Consider the following 27,984-nt stretch of genomic DNA (forward strand, 5'->3'; position numbering starts at 1 on the left):
ATGAATGTCCATTTTGTATCTGTGTATTCAAAGTGGTTAGGATAGATATATAGTTGCATTCTCTTAATGAATTGAATGATTTGTTCTAATGGTGTTTGTAAATAGGATCAGAAGTTCACTTCTTGTACAGCAATTAACCACTAAGAAGAATATATGCAGTGTATTATTTGTTGAAACTGTACTTCCGATTTGATTTGAAACTATCTCATTGCTATCTGTTTATCAATAAAACTTTGAAAAAAAAAAAAACCCTAAGGCCTAAGGTTAGGTAGAGTTCAGACTCACACCAAAAGTATGATCATTAAAGAAAAAAAGATTTAAAAAAAAAAAGTTTACAACCAAATGAAACATACAATACAAACTGAAAGTATCATACAATCAAAACTAAACTTAGTGGGAGATTTCATAGAAAAATTATGCGCAGAGTTTCAGAAAGGCATCTTTTTCAAGGAGACAGAGGCTCCCCGATTAACAACCCCGTTGGTAGATCCCAGGCCAGCAGCCCAGCAGAATTCTGTAGGTATAAGGTGTAAACACCTGGGCAACAACCATGTCTGCCTGTTTTCCACAATGTATCTTGTCTGGCTCATCCCAACATTTTCATAGTCTTTTGCTAAGTGAAATGAAATTTCATTATTTTCTTAGATGTTAAAGAAACTCCAGGTACGAAAGCCAGAAGTTTTCTAAAAGCTGGTAAGATGATCTGGAAAAGATCCTCCAAGTTTTTAAAGCACTTTGTCCTTTACCTTTTTTTGTCTTTTTTCTTTTTTTCTCTCTTGTTTACAGAGCAGAAACTAGGAACCAATTGTGCTTTCCCTCATTTGGTGGATTAGTAAGTTTAAAAAGACAAGAAAATGCAAGTTTCTTTTTAGTATTCATTAATGAAGTGGCCAAAAATTTCAGTTAAAAATGCAGTGACAAAAGTCAGTAAAGTACTTATGTTTACACAATTAGAACAGATATAACACTTAACACTATCTGAAATAACCACAAGAGGGCAGAGGAAGACAAAATTAATGTTTACACTTTCATACAGCTGAACATTTGTGACTTTCGGCAAAAGTTCATTTTTAAATGAACATTTAGTAATCATTTTACCTTATAGTGCTCTGTCCCAGGATCGCGGTATGCAGTCCATTTCTGCCCATCATCACTGTACTGAATGGTGTAAGCAGATACGTAATAGTTGTGCTCTACCATGGTGGATCCAGTGGTGATAATGCCTGGAGAACACTTTTATTAGTTCACAGAATCCGAGTCCCAGCCATTCAGCATCAAAGCATGAACACTTGGGCTACACTGTGCAAGTATTTTTGCCAATGGCTCATTTCTATTTCTAAGTGCAATTTCATCATAGTAGGTAATAAATCTTTGGGTTGTTTTCTTACAGAGATATGAAGAATTATGAATGTGTGTTAAGAAAAGAACTATTCTATTTTAGCAGCTAATGGTCACATGATTATATATATCAAATTCTGAGTAAAAATGACTTCTTGGGAGTGAACAGATATAAAAATGATGATTGGTATCATTTTTCAGTACCAAAGAAAAAACCTGAACAAAATTATTTAAATCAACCTTGAGCAATTATTCTGATCATTCACTAAGTTCTAAGTCAAATATACACTTACCACATGTAGAACATTAGATATTTATAGCACTCGAAATGGATTCTTTTCCAATATAAATTTCTGTTAAGGACTATCAGAGGTGATTATTTTAGATTTCAGAGTATCACTTTACTGAAATTTTTCCTTAAAATAACTTTAATCCAAAGAAAAAGTAAAGTTTTTAAGAACTAAACACAGCCAGGCATGCTGATACCCCCTGTAACCCCATGACTCAGGGAAGCTGAGGAAAGAGGATTGCAAATTAGGGCCTCCCCTGAGCAATTGACCAATTCAATGAGACACTGTCTCAAAACTTAAAAACCAATCAATCAATCAATCAATCAATCAATGTCTAAAGGTAAGGCCCTAGTACTTGGGAGACTGAGGCAAGAGGATCACTGGAAGTTCAAGGTCAGCATGAGCTACACAGCAAGAACCTGTCTAAATAAATAAATAATCCTTATACTAGCTGCATCACTGAAAAAAACCTAAAACATATAATTAAAATTTCAGTGACCTAATTTTCTATAAAAATCTTAGATGTCATGAGTTTTCCAAATAAAATCAGTATTACCAATCAGTGTAGAAAATTATATCTCTTAACCTGTAATCTTCTTTTCCTTATTCAGATCTATTTGTAACCACTGATCTGTATCAGTGGCAAAAGCAGCCCAAGGAGGGCCTGGTTTTTTCAGCCTGGCCTTTTCCGGTCTCCAACTGTTCTTCTGCCCTGTGTGGTCAGTCCACTCCAACACAGACGATGCTGTTATCTGAGCATCAGCAATCACACCAGACTCCATTCCTAGTGTTCCATAACAGCCTGAAAAAATAAAAAAAAACCTGGTTTCCAGATGTACATCCAAAACCTATATAAACTCACTTTCTGCAAGCTATTACACAGCTAGACAAGTGCTTCCTGGGTTCATGTGTCTGTGTATCCTCAACAAACGTACAAATACAAATTCACCCCTCAGTATCCATAGGAGATTTGGTCCAAGACCCCACATCCCACCACCAAGCAGATACCAAATCCCACAGATGTTCAAGTTGCTTCTATAAAATGGTGTATTATTAGCATAATTCTGTATGTTCCTGCTGTATGCAGCAGTAACTTGGTTCATGAACTTAATTTGTTCTATGATTTTGGAAAAGGTGGCCACATTTGTGTTCTAATGGGAAAGATGGCCACAGTCTTGTTTGTCACCTGCTGCAGAATTTGCAAACAAAAATTCTGCCAAATGTTTCTGGCTGAAAGAAAACCATACTGTTTGCAAATGAAACTATTCGTGAACAGAGATACCACTTACTCTCAATCGCCTGTAGATCACTTATAAGGCCTAATGCATTGTAAACAGTTACACTGCACTGTGAAGAGAAAATGGTAAGAAAGTCCATCCACGTTCAGCACCAATGCATTTTTCCCCTGAGTACTATCAATGTGCACATGTGAAAGCCACAGTTACAGAGGGCTGACTATGAATGTGAATAGTAACTGTTAGTTTATAGAGGTGCATCTCCAGCTCTCTGAGATATCCGCCAGATACATGGGCAAACTCCTCCTTTACCTCTTTCTGGTTTTTGTTTACATGAAACATTCTCTATGAGGGTTGTGCATCACTAGCTCCAGAACAATGCCTGGCAAACAAAAAGCTCAGTTCAATAAATAATTTCTGCTGTATGTGAAGTTCAGATGTCATCCTAGGCGTGCCATGCCACCCTCAACATGCCTGATCATACCAAAGTCATCCTCTCCAAGGAAGCCTCCTCTTACAACACAGAGAAGAACCACTTTATTCATTGTATATTTGACTCAGTGTTATGGAAAATAAAAAAGAAAGTGCAAAAAATCCAACAGTTAACACAATGCCTGACCAATAGTTGGTATTAGAAAAAAATAGCTATTATACTAATTGTAATGTCAGAAATTCCATGAAAGGCTTACCACTTGTCTTAAATGTAAAAAGACTTGTAGATAAATGTCCCCTGAAAAAGAAAAAGGTATTTTTTTATGATGCTCACATAACACACAACTTCCTCACATTAGCAAACCTGTGGTTAAAAATAAGACCACTGATACTGTTCTTCAAAAGAGAAAGTTTCATCATTGCTACAAAGAGCAACCTCTGAAATCATCAACTTTTTCTACGGGAACCTAGTACAGAGTTTCACAGAACCTAGTATGTGTATGTAACCTTTACTACACAATTTATTTTCTTTTCCATAAAATAAACTGACTCCTAAAACCTTTCTGTGAAATAACTTTTGGTGAAAGTGTAAGACCAAGATTTATTTTCAGGGAAGGAGGCTCATTTCTTAGAGTAAACAGAGGATGATCTGGCTACTAACAGACTACATTCAGGAGCTGCAGTATCTCCATCTCTGAAACGGGTTTCAGAATCAGAATGCAGCATCACTTCCAAACTTCCAAGGCAGGGGCAGAATGGAGAACTGCTATGAATGCAAGAGTGAGACAAGTGGGAAGCTCACTAGATGGCAGGTCATAAGTCTCCAGGCACCCTGGAAGAATAGTCCTTGGTTTATACTCCTGCATTTAATAAAATGTGGTAAGAGAATATAATCTATCTGCATGTTTCCACAGTATGAAAGAATTTACACAAAAAAGTTCTTTCCAAAGGTAGCACAGGAGAAAGGAATGAAAAGATGTATATAAAGTCCTGCAGAAGAAGCCAAAAGAAAGGTAGCATACAGAGACTCTATCTAAAAAAATAAGAAGGAAAAAAAAAAAATCCTAAACCAGGGGCGGGGGAGATGGCTCAGTAGAATAAGCACTAGCCTGCCAAGCACAAGGGCCTGAGTTCAATCCCTGGTTCTGCCAAAACAAACAAACAAAACCCTAAAAACAAAAATACAAAGTCAGGAATGGTAGGTAGTATTAATCCAAGTACTTGGGAGGCTGAAGTAGGAGGACTGCCTGGAGTTCAAGGCTAGCCTGGGCTACAAAGTGAGTTGAAGGGCTACTTGAACTATATAGTGAGACCCAGTCTCAAAAATAAGCAAACATACCCCAAAACTGAAAACAAGAAAAAGATAGTTGGACTGCTGACTTTACAGCAAGGATGGGGAGATGACAATCCACCCATGTATGACCTAATCTTTTATGTCAATGGACTAGGAACAGTTTTTACATGGTTAAAAACTGGTGAACAAACAGTAAGTGACATGTGCATGTAGTCCATAAAACTTCAACTATCTTCTGGCTGTATCTTTACAGAAAAAGACACCCAGCTCCCATTCCATCCTGTCCTGGGCATGGACTATGCTTCTGTCTTCTGAATGAATCTGGCTTAGGACCTTTAAGGAAATGCTGGCTTCATTAGGCTGACTATGATCACATAAAGAGGACAGATTTATAAAAATAGGCTGCATTCCCATAGAATATCAACTTCTGCAATTGATGCCTAGTCTGTGTTCTATATATACCACAGGAGAACACTGTAGAATGCATAAAAATGCATTCTTCAGTATCCTCTTGGGATGAGAGAGAGAGAATCATAGTACTACCTCTGTGTCAAAATTTATTTTACTCTCAAAGAATTTAAATTATCCTCAATCCATCCTGATTTGCATGGGCTAAAAGGTACACAACAGCCCTCCTGATCTTTACAATAAAGTAAAGATTTGTCAATGAATTTCTAGATTATCAGCTGAGATGTTTCAAAGACTTAGAACATGAATTAAAAAAAAAAATCATCCTTCCAAATGATTTTTTTAAAGTAGTACAAACTAAAATATTACAAGACTGCCTATGCCTCTAAAAAGTCACAGATACTGAGAACACAAATGAGAGTGCTTACTCCATAAATGTTTCTTCACAAACACTTTTTAAGATTGATTTGGTTGAGGTTGACCTTATCTCCTGCCCCACCTCCCTCAAGCATGCTTATTACAGACAGCATATGTACTTACACCACAGATGTGACGTTGTTGGCCAATGAACTTTCATAGTATGGGATGCCTTTACTAATTACAACACTGATTTGGCCACCCAACACATTGGATACTACTCCTGCATGTATACCAGCCACACATAAGGGTGAGGACTTTAGGAAGAGAAAAAGAAAATATTAGTTTGAATTTTCTTTTGATATGCATGCATAATCAAAACACTTCTACTCCCTCAAGCAATCAGTTGATCTAGAAAGTTCTTAGAATACTGATAGCATAACTTTTTTTTTCTTTTTTTTTGCAAAGAAAGAATAAAATACTGGCTATTATGAAAAAGAAGTGACTCTTAAAAAAACTAAAATGATACAAACATGTAACACAGATCTAAACAGTCTAGGGTTTTATGAATAACTACATCACAAATTTATAAAGTAAGTCTATGTAATCTATGTCCAACTTACATCTCTATATCCATGAGGAATTGTTCCAGATATCTCAGCAAAAGGAAGGAGACAGCCAGGTGGGCAGTACTTACTGAGAAATGGAAATAAGTAAAAGCTTATATAATGCTGCACCTTCTGGAGAAGAGCAAAACATAGCACACATACATTTTTCAGCTACTTTGCATGTCACCACCCTAAAAGAATCACTTCAAATAGTCAACATCTCTTAAGTCACGAAGTTACAAAATTCTCACTTTCTATGTATTACTTTACTTCACAATGAATTGCAGACATATTTCTATTATAAGATCTATTCATCACATTCCCCACACTTATAGGAATGTCTATTATGTATTATCCTGAGTGTCTGCTGAGTGTCTGGCTGGGCTGGGTACTGAGTTTAAAAAGGTTAACCAAACAAATATGGCCCTTATCATGAGTAAGTTTACATGTTGGTGGCAGAAAAACCCATTAAACCAATACATAAATCTCTAGATCTTGATACTGTCATTAAAAAAAGGCACTCTGAAGTAATGGGCAAAAGTGTAATGCAATAAAAGTAACATGAACAGCTTAGATGTGTTGCACAACCATCATAAGTGTTTCAAGGTAATTCACACAAGAATCCTGTGTCATGTGTACCACCAAATGAACAGTGATGTGCCCAATTCACAGAGGATGCCCTTTAGAGACCCTCTCTTACACAGGGCCCTACATAGCCTCAGTTAGGGAATAGAAATCTGGTAACTGAGCTGATGCCACTGAAACAAGTGGTACAAATGTACATCAATCACAATAAAACATGTCCTTGAGGTAGGACAGTAGGCAAGTGTCTGTGAGTGTGAACGGACCCTGCAGACAGAGTACACTAAGCAAAAGGAAGGCCGGAGAGATGGGACTAGATCATACAGAAGTCTTGTGGGAAAGGAGTGTGGGATTACTTCTACATAAAATATGGAGGCCACTAAAGGAATTTGGCAGCCTAAATATGTACATGACTAGTACGACATGTGCTTTTCTTTATCTACTATATACAATTACTCTGGCTCCTAGGGGTCAAGATGTATATGGAAGCATGAGGGTGGCTGAGACACCATCAGGCAGCTAGTGCAGCAGGCCCGCAGACAGACGGCGGCAGTGCGGGCTTGGGTGGTGGTGACGGGGTGGAGGAGCCCAGGGAAGCCAGACGCCAGGGTCAGCTGCTCTTGCTAAACAGGCTGATGCCAGGATTAATTTATTCTTGTTAACCAGACTCCCTGACGCAGAAAAAGGTATTCTTTCCAGACAGAGAAGCCATTCTTAAAGACAAATTAAGGTCCTTTGTAAGCAGCAACAAGTTGAAAGGAGGCTAGTGAAATGGGTTTTGAAAAATGAGAATGATTTTGCCAGGACCAGAGTACAGTGGTTCCAAGCAAGAGCTCACAGCAGTGTAAATCACAATACATGTGGATGAGATTGGAAAAATGGCCCAGAGCCTACTCATGGAAGACTGTGATGAAGCTAAGGAATCTACTTTTCATCACAATAGCTTCTCCACACTTTCAAGGAGGGAAATAATCAGTCTGAATTTTTAAAAACTACTTGCCAGGAGCATGAGTAACAGCAAAAATTAGATATGGGAGCTCAGTTAAACAGTAATCTCAGTCTAGGCAAGAGACAAAGGTAGAAAGGAGAGAAATAGTAGGAGACATGCCACTTAGATAAGAATGATGAAGAATTCAGTAATAACTTCCACCATCCCTCCTCTTCCTTGAAAAAGAAAAAAAAGAAACAGCTTTTCTATTTACAGTAATAATTTTGTTAGATTTTAAAGAGCAACTGGTTCTACTTTTAAAGCATTTAAAAACTATACTTTCACTTTGGAGAAGATCTAAATGTTACAAGTAAAGCAGAATTTTAATATGGCAACTAAATGCTTAGGTTTAAATTAACCCTAATTTAGTTATGTTCCAAAACAATGATTATGTGTCACACACTACACATTAACTTCAGTGTGAAACAATGAGAAGTGGATTAAGAGAAACATTTAAGCCCTAAATGTGGCCATACCTGAACTCAGGCTCCAAAAAGTTGGGTGCAGTGTCCAAACAAGTGATTAGATCTGGAGAAAACAAGTTAAGAAAGCAAATTCAGTGATGTGCATGCTCACTGTTCTTGTTAAAACAGCAACTACTATAGAATCTCAAAATATATTAATATAAATTAAAAAATCTCAACAGTACTGAAAATGCTATATATATGTTTTTAATTTATGTATTTAGTATAGAGTCTCACTAAGCAGCTTGGATTCATAGTGATCCTCCTGTTTTCAGCCTCCCCAGCACTGGGATTACAGGCAAGGTCACCATGGTCAGTTCAGGGTACCTGGGGGTGGGGCCAGTGTGTGGTGTCAGGGATCGAACCCCTGTCCCTTAGGTGCTTAGTCCGCTGAGCTATCTTGTTAGCCCTACAAATTTGTGTTCGTCATCATTTCTCTCTTATTTGATAGGTCTTGAGCTCTGGAGCTGAGTCCCAGACACTACTCCCCATACTTAAGTTTCTCAATGCTGTTTTCTACTATATTGCCCCCAGGAAAGAGCATATACATACACGTAAAATCTGTATACCCTACAAAGGGTTTCTATGTAATAAAACTCCCAAAGTATTTCATGGTTATTATTATGACTAAGAATAATTCTTCGTTATTTATACACAAGGAAACAATGACCAAAAAAACCCCCAAAAAACAAAAAAGTAAGTTTTTCACCTCTGACTTCTAATCAAAATTCCAACACCTCTCACAACTTGAAGATGCTGAACTCATCTAGACTTTCAAAATCTCTGGAGAGGGCCTCTAAAATAAATTCTTCTAGTTCATTCTTAAATATACTTAAGTTGGTGAGGTACTGTTCTAATGAAAACAAAACTTTTAAAATTTATTACTATCTAGTCATCAATACTTCTGAATAAGAGGTAGTCAGCTTCCAATTCAGACCTAGTTCCTCATCCATATAAAATATAACTTTGAATTTAAAAAAATTCAATGGCTTCTTCAGAAGAGAACAAAACCCTCAATGCAGCCTATGGGGTCTTGAAGCATCTGGCCCTGCCTTGCTCTTGGACTCTCATCTTGCCACCCTAATCCTCCTTTGGATGCACTAGAACAAGATGCTCTATTGGTCAGGAAGGTGTTTTGCTACCCATCACCCAGGTGAATCTTAGGTCCTCTCCATTGCTGCACTGACCTTCACAACTTCGAACCCCATTTAGCACATTGGAGGTACTTACATTGTTTGCTTCAATGAATAGATGACTATTCTATGTTCTCAGAGTATAATATGCTATCTAGAACTGATGGAGTTAAAGAGTTATTAGCAACAATTTTTTTTATAATGCCTAGTCCTTGAAGAAGGGCTAACGCTGTCTTGTGAGCTTTGTAGTATGAGCAGTAATCATACTGTAGCATGCAAAGGAAGCTACCACTTAGCTTTGATTATTATGCTAATGGAAATGTAAGTTTCTGATAACAGATTTGGCAAAGTTCACTCACTAACACTTAGGGAGGAAAACCTGGAAGACCTGAATGCAGTGACAAAAATATGGAATTTCACATATACATGCTTGGCTGCAGAACCATACCCAAGGTGCCAATACACTGAAGAAGAGGATGGAACCTAGCATCTGTTGTACCACACATATAAATATGTTACATTAATGGCCTCCCATCTATCTTATAGGAAATTAATTTATTATTCACTGAAATCTATCTATCTATCTATCTATCTATCTATCTATCTATCATCTATCTATCTATCTATCTATCTATCTATCTAACTATTTAGAGACAGGGTCTTTCTATGTAGTTCAGGCTGGTTTTGAACTCATGGCAATCCTCCCACCTCTGCTTTCCAAGTGCTGGGATTACAGGAGTATGCCACCGTTCCCAGCTTCAACTGAAATGTATCTTTAAAAAAAGTAAAGCATAATAACAATTATACTAATAGGAAAGTGATATTTTGAGAGCAATTGTATGTATATATACACTGATATATACACACACCCCACAGATATTTTCATAACTAAATCTGTTTTTCAGAAGTTTAAGAGGATACAAACTTGGATAGGAGTTCATGTCTACCTAGTACACGGACTGAAAAAGTAGACATAAAAGTAGAATCACTTGCATTCTAGCTATTCCTATCATTCTTTGCACAGTACCAAAAAGAGCCAATTTTGCACTTTCCTGCTGTATCAAAAGAATTTTCAACTTCTAAAATGAAAAGGTGTCTGTGTGGCCCAGTGTGGCATTTAAGTCACAAGATGACAATCAATTGACTGCTTTACCTTCCGATCACATGCCAGAAAGCTAGTTAACAATGGATGTATTTGATCAGAACAGTAAAATGTCGAACTAACTGATTTTGCTCTCAAATTCCACTGGGCTTGAAAGATGACCTTAGGAATCAAGTAAGAATTCAAAATTACTGGTCCAAGGGAAGCCAAGAAGACTGAAAGCAGGGGAAGGAGGCCATAAGAAAAGACTTTGACATTTACAATTCCACAAAGGCAAATAAAACAACACTTTAAGCAGGGAATAAGATGTTACATGTCTTTTTTGAAAACTTTCCCTAAGTAAACAGCCCAGTTTTCCAGAAAATTTTGTTACTGTAGCACTCCAAGCTAATAAGAACATCCAGACTAGACAAATACAGCTCAAAAGAAACCATCTGTTTCAGAAACTTCAGATAGCAATGAGTGAGACATTATCATAATGAATGGAATGAAATCAAACATTCTGGAATCTAGAAATAAACCCTCAAATGTACAGTCAAATTCTGCTAAGGGGATCCAAGCATTTCAGATGGGTAGGGAGTTGGAGGTGCATGTGAAGCACAGCAATAATGTGGGGTCAACCTACTGTCCAACTGCAAAGAATGAAATGGGTCATCCATCATATGTCACAGACAAAAAATTAACTTAAAGAGTCTAAAGGTAAGAGCTGAAACTAAAGCCTTTCAGAAGAATCACTTTCAAAATGATTTGGAATTCTTTTTGTACCCTAAAGCCGCTGTTCAAGCCCACTGGGACTTGAGAGCAAGGTCAACTGATGAGATCTTGACCTTCGATTATGTAATGGATTTTTACATATGAGGAGAAAAGCACAAGCAACCAAATAAAAATAAACTCACATTCATCAAAATCAGGAATTTTTCTGCCTCAAAGAAACAAGACGAGAAAGACAATCCACATATTGTGTATTTGGTAAGGGCTTAGAATACAGAGTATTTAAGATGTGACATTAAAAAGACAAATGTAGGGGCCGGGGAGATAGATAGCTCAGTAGAATAAGCGCTTCCCTGGCAAGTGCAAGGGTCTGAGTTCAACCCTCGGTTCCGCCAAAAAAAAAAAAAAAAGACAAATGTGCATGCATACAGCAGAGTATTATTTGGTCATAAAAAGGAATGAAGTACTGATAAGTGCTATAACGTGGATGAATTTTAAAAACATGCACAATGACAGAAGCTAATCATGAAAGGCCACATAGCATACAATCCAGTAGGAAATATTCAAAGTAAGCATACTGTACGGACAAAATGTAAACCAGTGTCGACATAGGACTGGAGAGAATTAGGGAGGGAGAAATAGAAACAACTGTTACTAATTATGTAACTTCTTTGGAAGCAATTAAAGTATTACAAAATTGACTGTGCTAATAATTGCAAAGCCCTGAATTAAAAAAAAAAGTGAACTCTTTACTGAGAATCATATGATGATTTATTTAATACACCTGGTATAATTTTTTTAAATAAAAAGATGCCATCATGGAAAAAATAACCATTACCTTTACTATAGATGGATTTTTTTTTTAAAGCCCCATACAACAAGGGGAAGGAAGTTCATTCAATTATTCATTCAACGAATATGTAATAAGCATGCATTATGATCAGGTATTGCTCTAGGCATCTTAGATAAAACAAAGAACTAAACAAAAAATCCATGAACATGTGAGTAATTACAGTACAGGTAAGAGAAAATAGATAATATTAATAGGCAAAATATGTAGTGCTGGAAAGTGTTAAGTATTTCAGAAAAATACAATTGTTAGGAAACGTTAAGGACTGACAATTTTAAGTAATCTGGTCAAGTACACCTAGAAAGATTAATATATGAATAAAACTATAAAACAGATGATGGAGTGAGCCACATACCATGTGGATATGAAAATAAGCACTGCACAACACCAAGGCCTGTGGAGGCATGCATGCTATGTTTCAGGCCAGCTTGGAAAAGAAGCAGACAGTAAGTGATGAAGTCCAACAAGAAACTGGAAACCAAGCCTAATCCTATGGGTCTTGGAGGTAACGACATTTGGCAAAGCAAGATGGGATCTTCATTTTAGAAAGATTACAGTTACTACTGAATTGAAAGTAGACTGAAGAAAGGAAAGAGAAACAAAAATTAATATGGAACTTATTATCATCCTTGAGGTAAAAACTGATGATAACTTGAACTAGAAAAATAACAGTGGAGCTGTTGAGATGCAGTTATACCTTGACATATATATATATATATATATATATATATATATATACTGTCTCACTTACTCTTCTCTCATTGCTGGGAAAAATACCTGACACTCAAAATGAAGGAAGGAAAGGTTTACTTAGCTTACAGTTACTGGAGTTTCCAGGCCATACCCAGTTGGCTCCAAAACAGAGTGGCACATTGCAGAGAGCAACCTTTCATGGTGGTGGCAAGGAGCCACAGAGCCAAAAAGGGAGGAGGAACAGCAGCTCAGAAAGCTAACTAGCCAATCTCCCCTCCTTACCTTGTAGTCCAAATTACTTGCCCCAGGGCAGGTGCAGCATCCACACCTACAATAATCAACTGCAAACTCCAAAAGCCGCCCATGACTGCATGAAGCTTTGGGGGGACAACTAGACACAAACTATAACATACACATCCCCAAAAGTGCAGATGCCTATGAATTTGAGCATGAGAGGAATCAGAAAGAATGGTCAGATTTCTGGAGCAATTTAAAAGATGAATGTGTAAGTGCTTACATCATGAGAAGCAGTGATAAAACAACCAATTACCAGGGGAGTCCATTTAAACATATCCTAGAATACCAGAACTTGGTGGTGAAATGTTCAAAAGGCACAGAAGTGCATCATTTACAATATTCTTAACTAAGAAAGAGCCTCTGCATTGGCTTTTTCTCCCTTTAGTAATTTTCATCAAATACTGAACACATCCAAAATACTATAGTATATATGTTATTACATAAAACAGCAAGGGACTAATGGTACACGTCACTTGGGTGCTCTGGACCAGGGAGAATGGCAAGAGCACTCCACTGAACTAGCAAAGTAACAGTGGAACTGCTAAGATGCAGTTATATCCTGACATATGCATATACACTGTCTCAGTTATTCTTGCACAGTTCAAAGAAGGAAGAGCACCCACCTGTTCTCTGTGCCTTGACAGGAGAGTCTAAAAACAAAGGCAGCATAACCGTAATTCCCAGCAAAAGAGCTTCTGTCCTTCCGTGTTCCCTCCCCATAAAGAGGACGCGAGCCCGAGAAGGGATGTGAAGGTAGTATGAAGCGACTGTGTCAAGAGCATGACAGAACATAAGGACAGAAGCAGGAAAGCCATCCACAACAGGATGAAAGATCTCAGCGGCTTTGTAATGAAGACACCAACATCACATATTTCTCTGAGACAACTCTAAACTCTGCATTGGTACTGTCTGTCATAACTGATAGATTCAGGTTTTAAAATTTAAGTACAACTTAAAATATACAACACATAATTGCAAAGGCTGGAAAGCTTTATAACTGCTCCATAAAATACTTTGATCCATCCATAATACCATACTAAATCAATATTTTCTGTTAACAAATCAATCAAAAAATCTTAACATCTGTTAGTTACTCTCAGGAACATTTCTGAGTGACAGCACTGGCTATTTCTCAGGCTACAAAATTTTGCAATTTTTTTTTGCTTTTCCTCTAGTTTTTTTATGTTTGATATTCAGACAGATAGTGAGGTTAAGCTTAACAGCTTAGGTTGTATGGTAATAAGCTTGTCTTCTGGATGGTTAACAACCTAAGTTTGCAGACCAAAATTAGAGAAAAAGGAGGGCCACAAGGAAAGCCAACATTTTGGCCCTAGCCTTCCAAGGTCAATTAAGACTCAGGACATATGAGAACTTGTACTGTAACATCATGTAACTTAGTAGTGTCCCAAATTTTCTGATCAAGGAGATTATGGGGCCAAAGAGGAAAGTGATCGATGATATAGAGTATGCCTAAGGTCAAGTCAGACTCAGGACATATGAAAACTTGTACTGTTACGTCATGTAACTCAGTAGTGTCCCAAATTTTCTGATCAAGGAGATTATGGGGCCAAAGAGGAAAGTGATCAATGATATAGAGTGTGCCTAAGGAGAGTCACATGGAGAGAAAACATTCTCTCAGGCTTTCACAGAAAGCACATTGGCCAAGCAATTGCCGTGACTCATCCACATGGCTGACACTGACAAAGGTTCTACAATCTGAGGTACAGGATCTCAGGATAAATCCTGAGGGCATTTCACTGACCTTATCAGACCCAAAAGGTACAACTCTTGTTGCAAAGGTCCTGCTTTACCTTGGTCTTAACCATCCAGCAGAAAAGTATAAAACAAAGTATAAGAAGTAAAGCCATGTTGTTATGTTGAGCTGCAGGGGACTCAGGTCAACAATTTCTGACATTGCCATTGAAGCAGAAGACCCAATACTATTATGGATTACTGGACTCTTTTAAAATATTTTGCTGAGTTAACACACCTATAATATTCAAATAACAGATCTTAACAAAAAAAGGGGATACAGATGAATGTCCATTTTGTATCTGTGTATTCAAAATGGTTAGGATAGATATATAGTTGCATTCTCTTAATGAATAGAGGGATCTGTTCTAATAGTGTTTGTAAATAGGATATCATGTCCACATCTTGTACAGCAATTAACCACTAGGAAGAATGTATGCAATGTGTTAATTATTGAAACTGTCCTACCAATTTGGTTTGAAACTGTCTCACTGCTATTTGTTTCTCAATAAAATTATGGAAAAAATAGGTGTTTTTTTTTTTTTAAAGAGAATTAAAAAGAAATACAGAATTTCAAAACTAGAGGATAGGAAATTAACAATACTTATTACAGTTTTTGATTGAACTAAAAAATTGAAGACATTTTGGCACCAACTACTCAGCACAGTTTAAAACCAGCTAAATTTGCTCAAGGGTGCAATTTTTGCTTAACTGAAAACAATTTAATACTAAAGGAAGGGAAGCCTGAGTATGTGTATTTATTCCAATAAAAAATGAAGGTTACTTATAAATAATATTGTATCACAAATGAGAAAACATTGGGAAAAAAAGACAATGTATACCTAAAAATCCTGCTTCTTTATTTGCTGAAAATTCTTTAATTAGCCAACTTCCCAAATTATGAAGAAATATGCACTCTGGCTTTCATAATTCATACCTTGGCAGTACTGTTGCTTTGTGGGATTGTGGATATCTTCGTTCAAATGCAACAGAATGTGGAATAAGGCTGATCTTGCTGCTAAATTACTAGATTCTCCATAAGGACATTATCACTGTATCCTCTTAGATCTAATTCCTATTCCCATGATAAATATCTGGCAAAGTTCATACAAACTGCAATTTTGTTATATATATGGTAATCTATTCTGAACCAACTAACATTTACTAGGTGCCAGATGCTATACTAGGTACTTAGCTCTCCTCTTCACATAGAGTGGTGATTATATCTTGTTTTTGTTAGAAACCTTAGAACACTATCTACAGAAACAGCGTTCCTAGTATAGTAACAGAGAAAAAGATTTCAGACAAAAATATTTAGTGCCTTCTTAAAGATAATGTGGGCACGGCTCAGCTGTCTAAGCAATAAAACATGCACTAGGTAGGCCATAAGGAATACACAGAGAATTGAGTTGAATCTATAAATTCCCACACATTAAGAAATAAATACATGACAGAGTAAAGCTACAACTTTTTTTTACCTATACCATACCTAGGACACTAATAAATACATTAGTATTCATCAACAATGAAGGATATAGCCACTGCATAGTACAAGACAGTACAAACACATATGTGTTCCCTTCACAGAATTCTTAATGTACTAAATACGCAGGCACACAGAAAGAAAACTCATTACAGTATATTTCTGATTGTTCATATGTCAGTTTATAAACTTTCGTAAGGTGAATTGATTCTTTTGATTAACATTATTTTAACACATGAATCTTTTAAAATTTCTCTTTCTCTAAACACTGGTAATATTTTGCTAACATATTTATCCTATATATTAACACTAAAATGTAGTTATTTTCAGTATATATTATTACATATGCAAAGCACCATGTATATTCATTATCCACTTGTCTATAAATCAACATACATAAGGATAATAATGCAAATTAAAACTTTATTAAGACCTTGCTAAAATCAGTTTAATAGTTTTAGGGTTCTAAAATGTTTTCTACATACAATGATATAACTATATGATGTAACAGAAAAATTACAAACAGAAACCTGGATAGAGTAGTATTTGAAACAGAGGTTCTATAAAGTTACTATAGAGCTAATGCAACAAATCTAAGGAATTCTCAGTCTATTTTCAAAAGCAAAAACATTTCTCATAGAAAAATAACTTATAGAAATTCGAACACTATTAGAAAGTTTTCTATTCTACCATGTTTCACTTACAAGTTTATGTGCTTTGATGGAAGAAATGGAAAATATTTTCAAATAAAATGGTTAAAAATGGAGACTGGGCATGGTGGCACATGCCTGTAATCCCAGCACTTGGGAGGCTGAAAACAGGAGAATCACTACAAGTCCAATCTAGTAGTGAGACCTTGTAGACCCTGCCCTAAATACAGAAGAAAAAAATGGTTAAAAATGTAGCAATCACAAAACTTAATAGCACCGGTTTATTCTAAAAATAATCTATCATATAGTAACAATAACCTTGTCGGGGCCAGGGAGATGGCACAGTAGAATAAGTGCTTCCTTGGCCAGCACAAGGGTCTGAGTTCAATCCCCGGTTCCACAAAAACAAAACCAAACCAAAAAAAAAAAAAAAAAACCAAACAAAAAAAACAATAACCTTGTCAAATAGAAGTATTTTCCAGACTCAGCTATTGACAAGTTTTAGGCACATCATTATCAGATTCTATAAAGCAGCAACCAACAAGTGAGCAACTGTTTATGAAGAACATACCTACACTGGGTCATTTTGTTTCACAGGAAATTATGAACTATTTTCTACTTGCTCCCACAAAAATCAACGAACACAAAATCCTGATCTGAAAAAAATGAGGTTTAACATTACCTTTTAAGTGATAATTTCACGTACTAAAAAAACAGTACTGGGATATCACTTTCCAATGCTGCCTATAAAACACACATAATCCCAGCATACCAGTTATGCTAAGCACAAATTCCACTTTGAAGGACTTGCTGTTTTTTTTTTTTTTTTTTTTCACACTGTTCACACCTATATTTCAAGTTTGGAAATGCATATATGCAAGCAGCAATACAAAAGTATTCATGAAGAATGCATAATCTCTGAAAATTATGAAAACATCCCTGCTACCAATACATTTCTAAATACAAAACTGACTACCATATTTGTTAACTTCTGTGTAGCGAGAGAAGTTCATTTTCAAAACAGATAAAATTCAGTCTTTAGGTGTGAATGGTATGAATGACAGTCTTTTTTTTTTTTCCTTTTTAAATTTCTTAGTTGTTTGGGATCCTTAAGCATGCACAAAGCTTTGAACAGAGGGTCCGCCGAGGAACCGGGTGTCTCCAGGCGTCCAGTTAGGCCAGAGCTCTGAAGGCCTCCGGGTCGTCCACATCCGGGGCAGAAGCACTCGACTTGTCAGTCCTGCTGCCACGGTTTGGACGCCCCCCGCGCCCACGTCCACCTCGCCCTCCCCTGCCACCCCGTCCGGGGCGGCCGAGGTCTCCAAAATTGATCTCCAGCTGAGACGTGATATCATTTGCAGGCTTCCGGAAGTGATGGTCCATCACGGAGTCTTCAGCGTGAGCCTCTTCACTCTTTGATTTATGAAGAACGAATCCCTTCTTCCACTGTCCATCAGCACCTTCGTTTGGTTTCCGAATATTAAATTCTACTTTCGCCCGGTCTTTGTTTTGAATCGCCTTCCACTCATCCAAAGTCATCTCTTTTGGACCCTCTTCCTTAACCTCCTCAACTTCGTTCTCTTTATTTTCAGTGTCTGCCACAGGGCGCTCTTCACCTTCAGGTGTTTCCTCAGTCACATTTGATTGATCCAAATCAGTTAATTCGTCTTTGACAGTTCCCCAGTTGTGAGATCCGCTACCTCCTCATTTGTCCTCATGCTTCAGGCCACTGTAATGTGAAAAAGAAGATCTATCGCTTCCGCTATGCCTATCAAATTCACGCTTGCCACGAGCATCAAATCCATCTCCTCTGCTCATGCCACGGCCACGGCCACCTCGCCCTCTTCCAAGGCCACCACGTCCTCGAATAGGCCGGTCAATAATAGGTCTATCAACTGAAAATTCTCCTCCTTCACCCTTTTCTTCAAGTGGTTTTTCAAATCTTCTTTCACGAGGTGGTCGCCGTTCTGGTCTCCTATCAATTATTTTCCCTTCCCCCTGAAGTTGTTGATCAGGTCTTCTTCCAACACGTCTTATTCCTTCTTTCTTCAGCGCCACGGGCGGCTGCGCCTCCTCTTTCTTGTCCGCCACGCCGACGTTGGGCGGCAGCGGGTTCTTACGGTCCTTCTGGGACTCCTTGCGCAGCTGTTTGCCCGCCGCGGTGGAGTTGGTCTGAGCCGCGGCCTGAGCCGCGCTCTTGGCTCCGGGGCCCCCAACGCCGCCCCCGCCGGCTTCTTTTTTCTTGTTCTCCGCTGCCTTCAGCACCTCGAAGGGGTCCGATTCGTCGTCAAATAACTGGTCGAATCGGTTGGTGACCACGCAGCCGAAGCCTTCCTGTAGGGGCCCAGGCATGACGGTGGCTCGGCGGCGCGTTCCTCCACAGATTGCAGCGGGCCGCGCCGAGCCAAGAGCGCCTGCTTCAGCTCTTCCCACAAGATCAGGACTTGCTGTTTTTAATACAAATGTAGTAGTCTACTCAGTTCATCATTCTATGACTAAAATAACTTAAAAAAACCCAAAACACCAGAATTCTAGCAGTGTTGAGCTCTTCCTAGAAACTACCCATTATTGAAGAGATGATGGAAAATAAGCATAGACCACACATCTATAATATTCATTTCATTTTCCAAGACCAACCTTAAATGGTACTTTTAAATTTTCTCTTTAAAATGAGAATGTCAGCAGCATTTTTTTTTTTTTTTACACAAGCACCCATGTTTATTACAGTGCAATTTGTCATATCTAAATCTTGGAAACAACCCAAATGCTCAACTGAGGAATGGATAAAAAAAAATACAATATTTTTTACACAATGAAGTATTGCTCAGTTATAAAAAAATATTGACTGGAGGCTTTCATAAGTAAATGGATGTAACTAGAGAACATTTTCTTAAATGAAATAAATTAGATATACAAACATCAGATTGTCTTTCTAGTATAAGAAATTGAAAGAATAAAGAAAATCTGAACTATACAATAGGTGCTGTGAAAGGAAAGAATCTGTTCAACAGGAAGGAATGGAGAAAAGAATGAAAGGAAGGAAAGTGAAAGATTTGTGCATATACACAGGATAGCTTGGTAATTCTCCTGCTGACATTTGCTGCTCCATCAAAAGGTTAAGTTAATGCTTAATTTTTTCTGTGTCGTGATTAATATTTTATAATGTGTTGACCAATCTTACAGGCTTGTATCTGGGATTCTAAACAATTAATTTGAGCACAACAATATGCAGTATAATTGCTGAATTTCTATCATTTTGTTTAGTGAAATTCTATATCATCTCTAGTGTTGTTTACTATTGCTTTGTATTTTCTTAATAGATAGATAGATATAAAGATCTCAGAAGGCAGCAACAAAGCAAATTACCATTGAATTAAAAAGGCATAACCCTGGCTAATGTTAATCTTGTGGCTTTTTGTAAACTTTAAAATGAAGCAATGTGGTTATCATGGTTGCTTGCAAATGTGTGCAAACCCGCTACAAAGCCCAGCTGAGGTCAACACTCCTCAGTTGGCTATTGTAGAATACTGTACACTGTGGGGGAATAAAACTTGCTTGTTCCCATCCTCAGCCCCTGTCAGGGTCTCTTGTTGCATCTGCCATCACAGGCTCTCATTGATGACTTCTATCAGATTGAAATACACACCATCTATTCCAATATTCTGTGAGGTTTTTATCATGAATGGGTTTGGGACTTTGTCAAATGCTCTCTCTGCATGTATTGTGTTAGTCATTTGGTTTTTGTTCTTGGCTCTGCTAATAAATGTATGTTATATTTAATAATTTTTTGAATTATTATTTTAGTTTTTGAGACGGGGTCTCACTGTGCAGTTCAGGCTGCCCTTGAACTCACTGTGTAAGCCAGGCTGCCCTGAAACTCTCTGCAACCCTCTGCCTCCACTTCCCAAGTGCTGGGATTCCAAGAAGGTACCACTACACCCACTCTATTACTTCCATTCTTTGGCATATGTTGAAGCATCCCTACACCCCCAGGATAGATCCTGCTTAGTCATGGTGTACAATCTTGGTGATTTGCCGCATTCTGTTTGACAGTATCTTATTGAAGATATTTGTGTCCAGTCTTCATGAGGCAGATAGGCCTGTACTTCCCTTTTCTGGTTGATTCATTCTCTGGTTTGCTATCAGCTAATTCCTGCCTCCAGGAATCAGTTTGGGAGTACTGCTTCTCTTTCAATGTCCATAAAGTATTTGAGAAGGACTGGCATTAGGCCTTCTCTACATTTCTTGTAGAATTGAGTCTTGAATCTGTGAGAACGTGGGATTTCCTTTATTAGTAAGTTTTAAATTACATCTTCAGTTTCATTGATGGTAATTAATTTATTCAGAATTTTTAAAATTTCTAGGGCCAGCTTTGGTAACTCTTACGTATCCAGAAACCTCTCCATTTCTTCTGTTTTCAATCTTATTAGAATACAGGTTCTGAAGATGGTTGTTGAGGACTCATGAGGTAACTATGATATCATTCGAACTACAAAGAGTTGGGCAATGGTTGTGTTTTACTCGATCCTAAACATACCAGGTATAGTTTCCTCTTGAATTCCACACACCAGGCTTAGAACACAATCAAATTGGAAAAAACAAAACTACCAAATCAAGGTACCCCGAAACTCATATTAAACCATATCACAGCTGAAAGCGGGAATGCAGTCCCCCACTACCACAAATTATGCAGTCGAGTTTCCCGCATTTGGGGAAATCCCAGGTGTCATCACATCCGAAGTGCAATGGATAAGCCTCGTCCTGGGAAAACCACCTTCATGATCATGGTATCTCCCTTGCCAAGTAAGTATTTGTCAGCAGCATTTGTCATTAAACTAGATAGTAAGACCTGAGTTACCAAGTTTGGATTTCTTTGTTATCAGCTCTGCCACTTTCAATTAGACCGGCAGTGACTTGGGGGTTTCTCGCTACATATCTTGTAACAAGTGTTATTAAGAATGTCCAGGGCAGGGTTAGGGAGATAGCTTAGTAGAATAAGTGCTTGCCTGGCAAGCGCAAGGGCCTGAGTTCAATCCCCAGTTCTGCAAAGAATTTCCAGGGCACCTCAAAGGTCCATAGATAGACATCTTCAGTTGCTCAAAGTCTAGTTGGGATTGGGTGGGTTTACACCTATCTAAAATAGAAATACTAATCCTCTCATAATTTGCTAGAAGTACTGCTTCACAGTTGTATCTCTTTGTTTGCTCTACATGGGAAAGTGGAATTTTTTCCTTTCACTCATAGCTGTGATTTCTTTCCAAAACTGGTAAAGAAAAATTCTGGAAACTACTTCTTAAAGATAATTAAAATAACCTGGGGTAAGCCAAAGTTTTGTAGAAACTGGAAACAATCAAAAAAAGTCACTAGAGGAGCAGCATACTGTCCGAGATAGGGCTGGGTGTTAGGGTGCTTCTGAGCCTTATCCTTATGTGCAAAGTCTCTAACTACAATCTAAATCATAGCAGGGTGATCCTAATCCTCTGAAATGCTTCCTGGTTGTAATGTCTTTGGAAACCTACATAATTCTGCTGCATAGTTGAGAAGACCTTAATTTGATCATCTGGTCTCTGCTAATAGCAGCTTACAAGGCCTTCCTGCATTTGCTCTTACTTCTTTTGGGCTACACTTCAGAGTAAAGAAAAGGCTTTAAACAAACAACAATGTAAATCTCATGTTATGGAAAAAGATGCACCAACTTCTAAGCACTCTTAAGAAAAAGTTCTACCCTATGTCATTTGTAAGGCTTCCAATATGGAGATCTACTCATTTACCACTCATTTACCTATGGACTCCACTCCACTCTGGCTACAATGGCTTTTCCCTTTATTTTCGCAAAGATCCTTTCCACCAGCAGGCCTTTGCCCTTACTGGTTACTTCCCTAAAGTGTTATGGAGATTGTTATACATCTCTAATTAGTCCTTCAGTTCTGAGGTTAAACGTGATATACTCAGGACAGTGCTGTTCATCAGTCCTCTCTCCCTGCACCTCTCTGGCCTCCAATCTTAACCACAAATGAAGAGCCACTTGTTTAAATGTCTTTCTCCATTCTTGTACTATTAGCTCCATGAAAGGTTGGTTGTATCTGTCTTAATTATTGCTGTTTCCCCAAAACCAATAGAGCAGGAAAAAAGGCTTCGAAGGGCATATAATTTTGCAATGAGGTCCTGTATAATATAATGAAGATTTGTCTATCTGGGATGAAATCACCACTCTAGCAACAGCATAAAAACAATAGAAAGTCTTTGTCGGAGTATGTAACAAATAAAGTAGCTGTTGAAGCAAAAAGATTTACACTTTTATTCCCAAACACTCTAAACCTTCAACCAGATGCTAAGCTAGGAACACATAGTAATAATGTTCCCTGAAAGCACATTTAGCAGTTAAATTTCCTGGATGGAAATAAAATGAGGATCTCAACCAAGGCCAACCAGGCTTCAAATGCACAAATCATTATAAGGAATAGTTAATGAAAGGCCATGCAAGAAGTAACGAGTAGCTCAACTAAGGTTCTCTTGCATACAGTTACACTTCAGTTCAAATGAAATAAATGCTTGATTGATAGGATAAGCCATGGGGGGGGGGGAAGACTTCAGGAGACAGCTGTGAAAGAGGATTTCACAAGATGATCATCACTTTGGAAAATCTTACCATCCAGATGTTCCTTTAATTAAAGTAGAATGAATTTTGGAAGCTAAGAATCATCTGAAATTGGATGGAGACTAATACATCTACAGCATACTGATTCTGTTATCTGAGATTACTACCATTTCTTTAAGAAATCTTAATGCAGGACATTAAATTTCTGTGGGCCAAAAAGCTCCACAATTTAAGTATCTAATGTAAGAAGCATTTTTAAAAATAAGAGAGAATATTTGTTTTCCAGTAGTCTTTAATATGATAAACAACAAGGAGAAAATACTAATCAAACTAAATATTTAACTTGATATTAAGACCATGAAACTTGAGAGTTAAGAAACAAAACAGGTTATTTTTTATCCTCTCTTCTATCAATTCAAGGTTTTCAAAGAGCAAAACTGAAATGATAATCTGCTATCATATCCTTATGTGTTCTCTATATTACCCTTTTAATGATATTTGTGGGGCAGGGTCACTACAAGTGTTTGCAGTGGATGAGGGGTAAGTACCACTATTTACCCAGTATACCTACCGATACTACAAGATTTAGTCCCCACAACTAATCCATTCGTACATGTGACCTGTGGAGGTGAAATGATTTGCACCAAGTCATTAGGCTAGTATGTAGAGTCAGCTTTTAATCCCAGGGCCACCTGATTATGACACAATATGATCTCTTAGTTTCTCCAGCTCTGTCAAAAATATTATTCCGTCTTTCCGTTATTCCATCCAAATGAAATTTTTTATCTTCTATTTGTTTCTTGGTTTGTTTTATATCTTGAGACAGGGTCTTGCTATATAGTTCAGCTAGCCTTAAACTCATTATGCTGCCTTTAAGCCTACAGTGATCCTCCTGCCTCAGCTTCTGGGTGCTGGGACATCCCACATGGCCCTTTTTCATTTTCTCTAAAAGATGTTGGTACTCTTTACACTTTGCTCCATAGTTTATAAAGCAAAGGAAAGCAAACTGCTCGCCATGTAGAAAATTCCTCTCCCCGAGGCACTATGTTCTCAATGTTTTCATGAGACACCCTGGTTTTTCAAACGTGCTACCACTGAAGGGAACAGCATGCTTCATTTTGTCATTCCTAGTGCTCCATATTTTCATACCCAAGAGTCTTGATAATGTTCTCATTTACACAAAATGCACTACATGTTAATTTCAAATTTTAAATGATCCACTTAATTTATTGTTGAATACAAAAACAATCATTGATTCCTAATTTAAATGGCTGCTTCGATACATCCTTGTAGTAGCAACACTGTCTCATCACAGTACTCCAAATAGCAGAAGGGAATGAATTTTGGTCACAGCAACTGCGACAAGTTTCATGCGGATTTTGCATTTTATCACACTCTATTCTAATCCCTGCCCCCCCTCCAGATTCTAAACATTAACAATTCAGAAACATGTCCTGTTTATTTTGTACCACCTCAGCTGTTACCAGGGTGTTTCTGGTGGTATAAGGGCCTATTTAAAAAGCATGGAAATATGGTCCTTAAAACAGACTATGAAAATGGTAAACTGGACAATAAACCTTAAGTTGATACTGTACCTCTTAATAATTCACAAATTTTTAACACTTTATAGCTTATTCCAGTCATATAAAAGTGAAAAGTGAGTATTTCTTCTACTAAGAAGATGCATATGGGCTTCATATAAAACTGAATATGCTTACTTATGGGACTCTGAAACTGATATAATCATTAGATTTATATGTGCCTTATTAACTCTTTTGTTTTTGTACTCTAACTTTCTAACTCCAGATAACAAGTACCTAGAAAGAATTTTTTTTTTAAGCTTTATTTATTTATTTGGTACAGAATCTCACTACACAGCTCAGACTTGTAGTGATCTTCCTGCCTCGGCCTCCTCAGTGCTTTGTGAAAAACTTCAAAATGCAGAAGCCACTTTGTAAGATGAAAATTACCTTGTTTACTTATAACTGAGTATGCAGCCAAAAATCCTCGTCCAGAATTATGGATTCCACTCATGAAGAGCACTGTAATTTCATTGTTTTCTGATTCAACTGAGTGGTTCACTTGTAGCCCCAGACCACAGTATTTACCTAGAAATAAAAAAAGGTACATGAAGTCAATAAATAATATTTGCAATATATGTAGCAGATCAGAATAGAATGAATTGGATATTAAATTAGTAAAAAATGAGGATGTCTCATAATTAAAAACTATACCACTCTAGAAAAAAATTAATAATTCCCCAAATAATTAAAAAGAAAAAAGTACAACTGTCACTGATGTTAAGAAAATTCAATTCTTAGCAAAACATATATTCTTTAAAACAACACTGAAGACTTTTTTTTTTTAATTGAAGCATTTCATGCAGGAAGGTAAACCATAACATGCTTATATGCTTCTTTCAAAAGTTCCTGATCTTTTGGCCTTAGGGCATTCCTGAAACTTTTTTTGGACCTACTCAATTCTTCCTCTGAGAATTGTCAGACTTCTGTTAAATCTTGTTTGGTGATCACACTTATTCTTATAGCTGTAACTACAATCTAACAACTCAAACTTCCATCCGCAGCCTCTTCTTTGAACTTCCGATAAATATACCTAGTGCCTGCCTAACTTCTACCATCTTTCAAGGTCTAACACGTACATAAAAATAACATGTTCTCAGTACAGATCTAACTACACTAAGATAAAAAGCAAAAAGAAAAACTAAGCCAGTAGCCATTGATAAATTATAAAATGGAATTCCTTATGTGACCAGTAATTTGTCTAAGAAATTCTGACCAAAAAGTTCCAAAAACTGCCTTAAAATATGGTGATATTACTTAAGAGTAATGCAGACTTTCAGAGATACCATAATCATCAGGGAAAAGGATATTAAAACTATAATGAGATACCAAAATATACTCATAAAATGGGTATAGTAAAAAAAAAACACCAAAAAAAAAAAAAAAAAAAAAAAAAAAACCCCTAAAAACTGACAATAGGGCCAGGGAGACAGACTAGTAGAGTAAGTGCCTGTCTGGGAAGCACAAGGTCCTGAGCTCAATCCCTGGTACTGAAGAAAAAAAAAAAGGACAAAAAAAATCAAGCACAGATGAGGTTTTGGAGACATTAGAACTTTTGTACACTACACTTCCTCATAGACACTAATACTATAGTAGGACTATAGAACGGATAGGCTTTATGGAGACAGAAAGAAGATCTAGAGCTGGAAGGATACAGAGGGAGGAAAGGACAATTAAAACAAGATTCGATATGTATACGTACTAGTATCCCATGATGCATACATTCATTATGAATCATAAACTTATACTAATAAAAATTGATAAATTTTTTCAGAGTTTGGCAGTTGCTAAAAAGAATAAACAGAGACCAGTCAAGTAGCTCAGTGGATTAAAGCGTCTGCAAGCAGGCTCAGGGGCCCGGGGTTCAATCTCTGGGCCTGCCTTGCTGGCCCCAACCCCGGGGCACGCTGAGACAGCAATTGAGACTGGACGTGGTAGTGCACGCCTGTAATCTCAGCTCTTCAGAGGCTATAGACAGGCAGATTAGTACGAGTCTGATCTAGTAGTGAGACCCTGATCACCCTGCAGACCCTTCCCTAAAATACAAAACAAAAATAATAATAAAAAAATAGACACTAAAAATAAACATATACAGCCCAGAAATTCACTTCTAGTTTTTTGCTTTTTGAGTTTTTTTTTTTTTTTTTTTTTGGTGGAACCGGGGATTGAACTCAGGCTCTTGTGCTTGCCAGGGAAGTGTTTATCCCACTGAGCCATCTCCCCGACCCCTCACTTCTAGTTATTTATCCAAGAGGAAAGAAAACATCTCTGTAGAAAAACAATGCAAGTGGTCATAGCAGTACTATTCATATGTGATTTAAACTGAAACAATCTGATTTACTTAATAGCTAATGGATAAATAAAATGCGGTAGTGTATACCCATACAAAGAACTGATAGACAACGCAAAGGAAAACTCAAACGTACAATAACATTGATGAACCTGAAAGATATCATGCTAAGTAAAAGAAGCTATTTGCATGACACTGTGGAAAAGGTCAATAAAGGAAAGATGGGAGCAGGTTAGTGGATGCCTGACCTGCCTCGAGGAACAGGTAAAGAAGAGACATCTCTATATCTGATCTGGAGATAAAGAAGAGAATTTATTCCAAATGAGTACAAACCAGGAAGAGGGCCTGGCCTCAGTCTTCCAGCTTATATAAATACGAGAAATAAATGTTTGTTGTTTAAGCCACCTAGTCCGTGTCACTGTTGTGGGATGGAAATTTCTGACATTGCATAAAACTTCTATACCTGGATTTTATGTTTGTACAGCTGTACGTATTTATATGAACGCATCAAACTACACATATTAAAGATGTGTGAATTTTATGGTATGTAAATTATATATTAACAAAGCTTATATAGGAAACAGACACTGAAACAATTTGTATTGTGAGGATTCATCATATATTAACCAATTCACTGTCACTGTTTTCTGCAAGATAAAACAGGTCACAGAATTAGATGCTGTCATAGGTGAAAACCTTTTTAAAGTCTATTACAGGGGGCTGGTGAGATGGCTCAGTGGTCTAAAGCACCTATTAAGAACAAGCTTAGCAAAGCACAGGGACTGCGGTTCAATCCCCCAGCACCACATGCCAGCCAGCCCCGCCCCCTGGTGGGCTGAGCTGGCCACA

At 37.4% G+C, this 27,984-nt stretch overlaps 2 protein-coding genes and 1 non-coding gene across 3 annotated transcripts in view; all 3 read right to left on the reverse strand.

Annotated features, from left to right (window-relative positions):
• The window catches only part of Dcbld2 (discoidin, CUB and LCCL domain containing 2), a 136,328-nt gene that overhangs the window by 27,382 nt on the left and 80,962 nt on the right, over window positions 1-27,984 (reverse strand). The window contains exons 3-9 of the mRNA XM_004636577.2: window positions 25,236-25,373; window positions 8,009-8,060; window positions 5,978-6,050; window positions 5,538-5,671; window positions 3,553-3,593; window positions 2,215-2,430; window positions 1,099-1,223 (exon numbers count right to left, since the gene is read on the reverse strand). Coding sequence (XP_004636634.1) covers window positions 1,099-1,223; window positions 2,215-2,430; window positions 3,553-3,593; window positions 5,538-5,671; window positions 5,978-6,050; window positions 8,009-8,060; window positions 25,236-25,373 — 779 coding nt within the window. The remainder of the gene's footprint in view (window positions 1-1,098; window positions 1,224-2,214; window positions 2,431-3,552; window positions 3,594-5,537; window positions 5,672-5,977; window positions 6,051-8,008; window positions 8,061-25,235; window positions 25,374-27,984) is intronic.
• On the reverse strand, window positions 17,506-19,019 carry LOC101564345 (plasminogen activator inhibitor 1 RNA-binding protein-like). Its single transcript, XM_012515875.2, is given in 1 exon segment — window positions 17,506-19,019. A coding segment is annotated over 1 exon segment (1,179 nt). The 3' UTR covers window positions 17,506-17,840.
• On the reverse strand, window positions 21,323-21,478 carry LOC111818172. Its single transcript, XR_002822228.1, has one exon. It is a non-coding gene; the product is annotated as a U1 spliceosomal RNA (small nuclear RNA).

This window comes from Octodon degus, unplaced genomic scaffold (genome assembly GCF_000260255.1).
Source record: "Octodon degus isolate 3935 unplaced genomic scaffold, OctDeg1.0 scaffold00081, whole genome shotgun sequence".
In the NCBI taxonomy this organism is placed as follows: Eukaryota; Metazoa; Chordata; class Mammalia; order Rodentia; family Octodontidae; genus Octodon; species Octodon degus.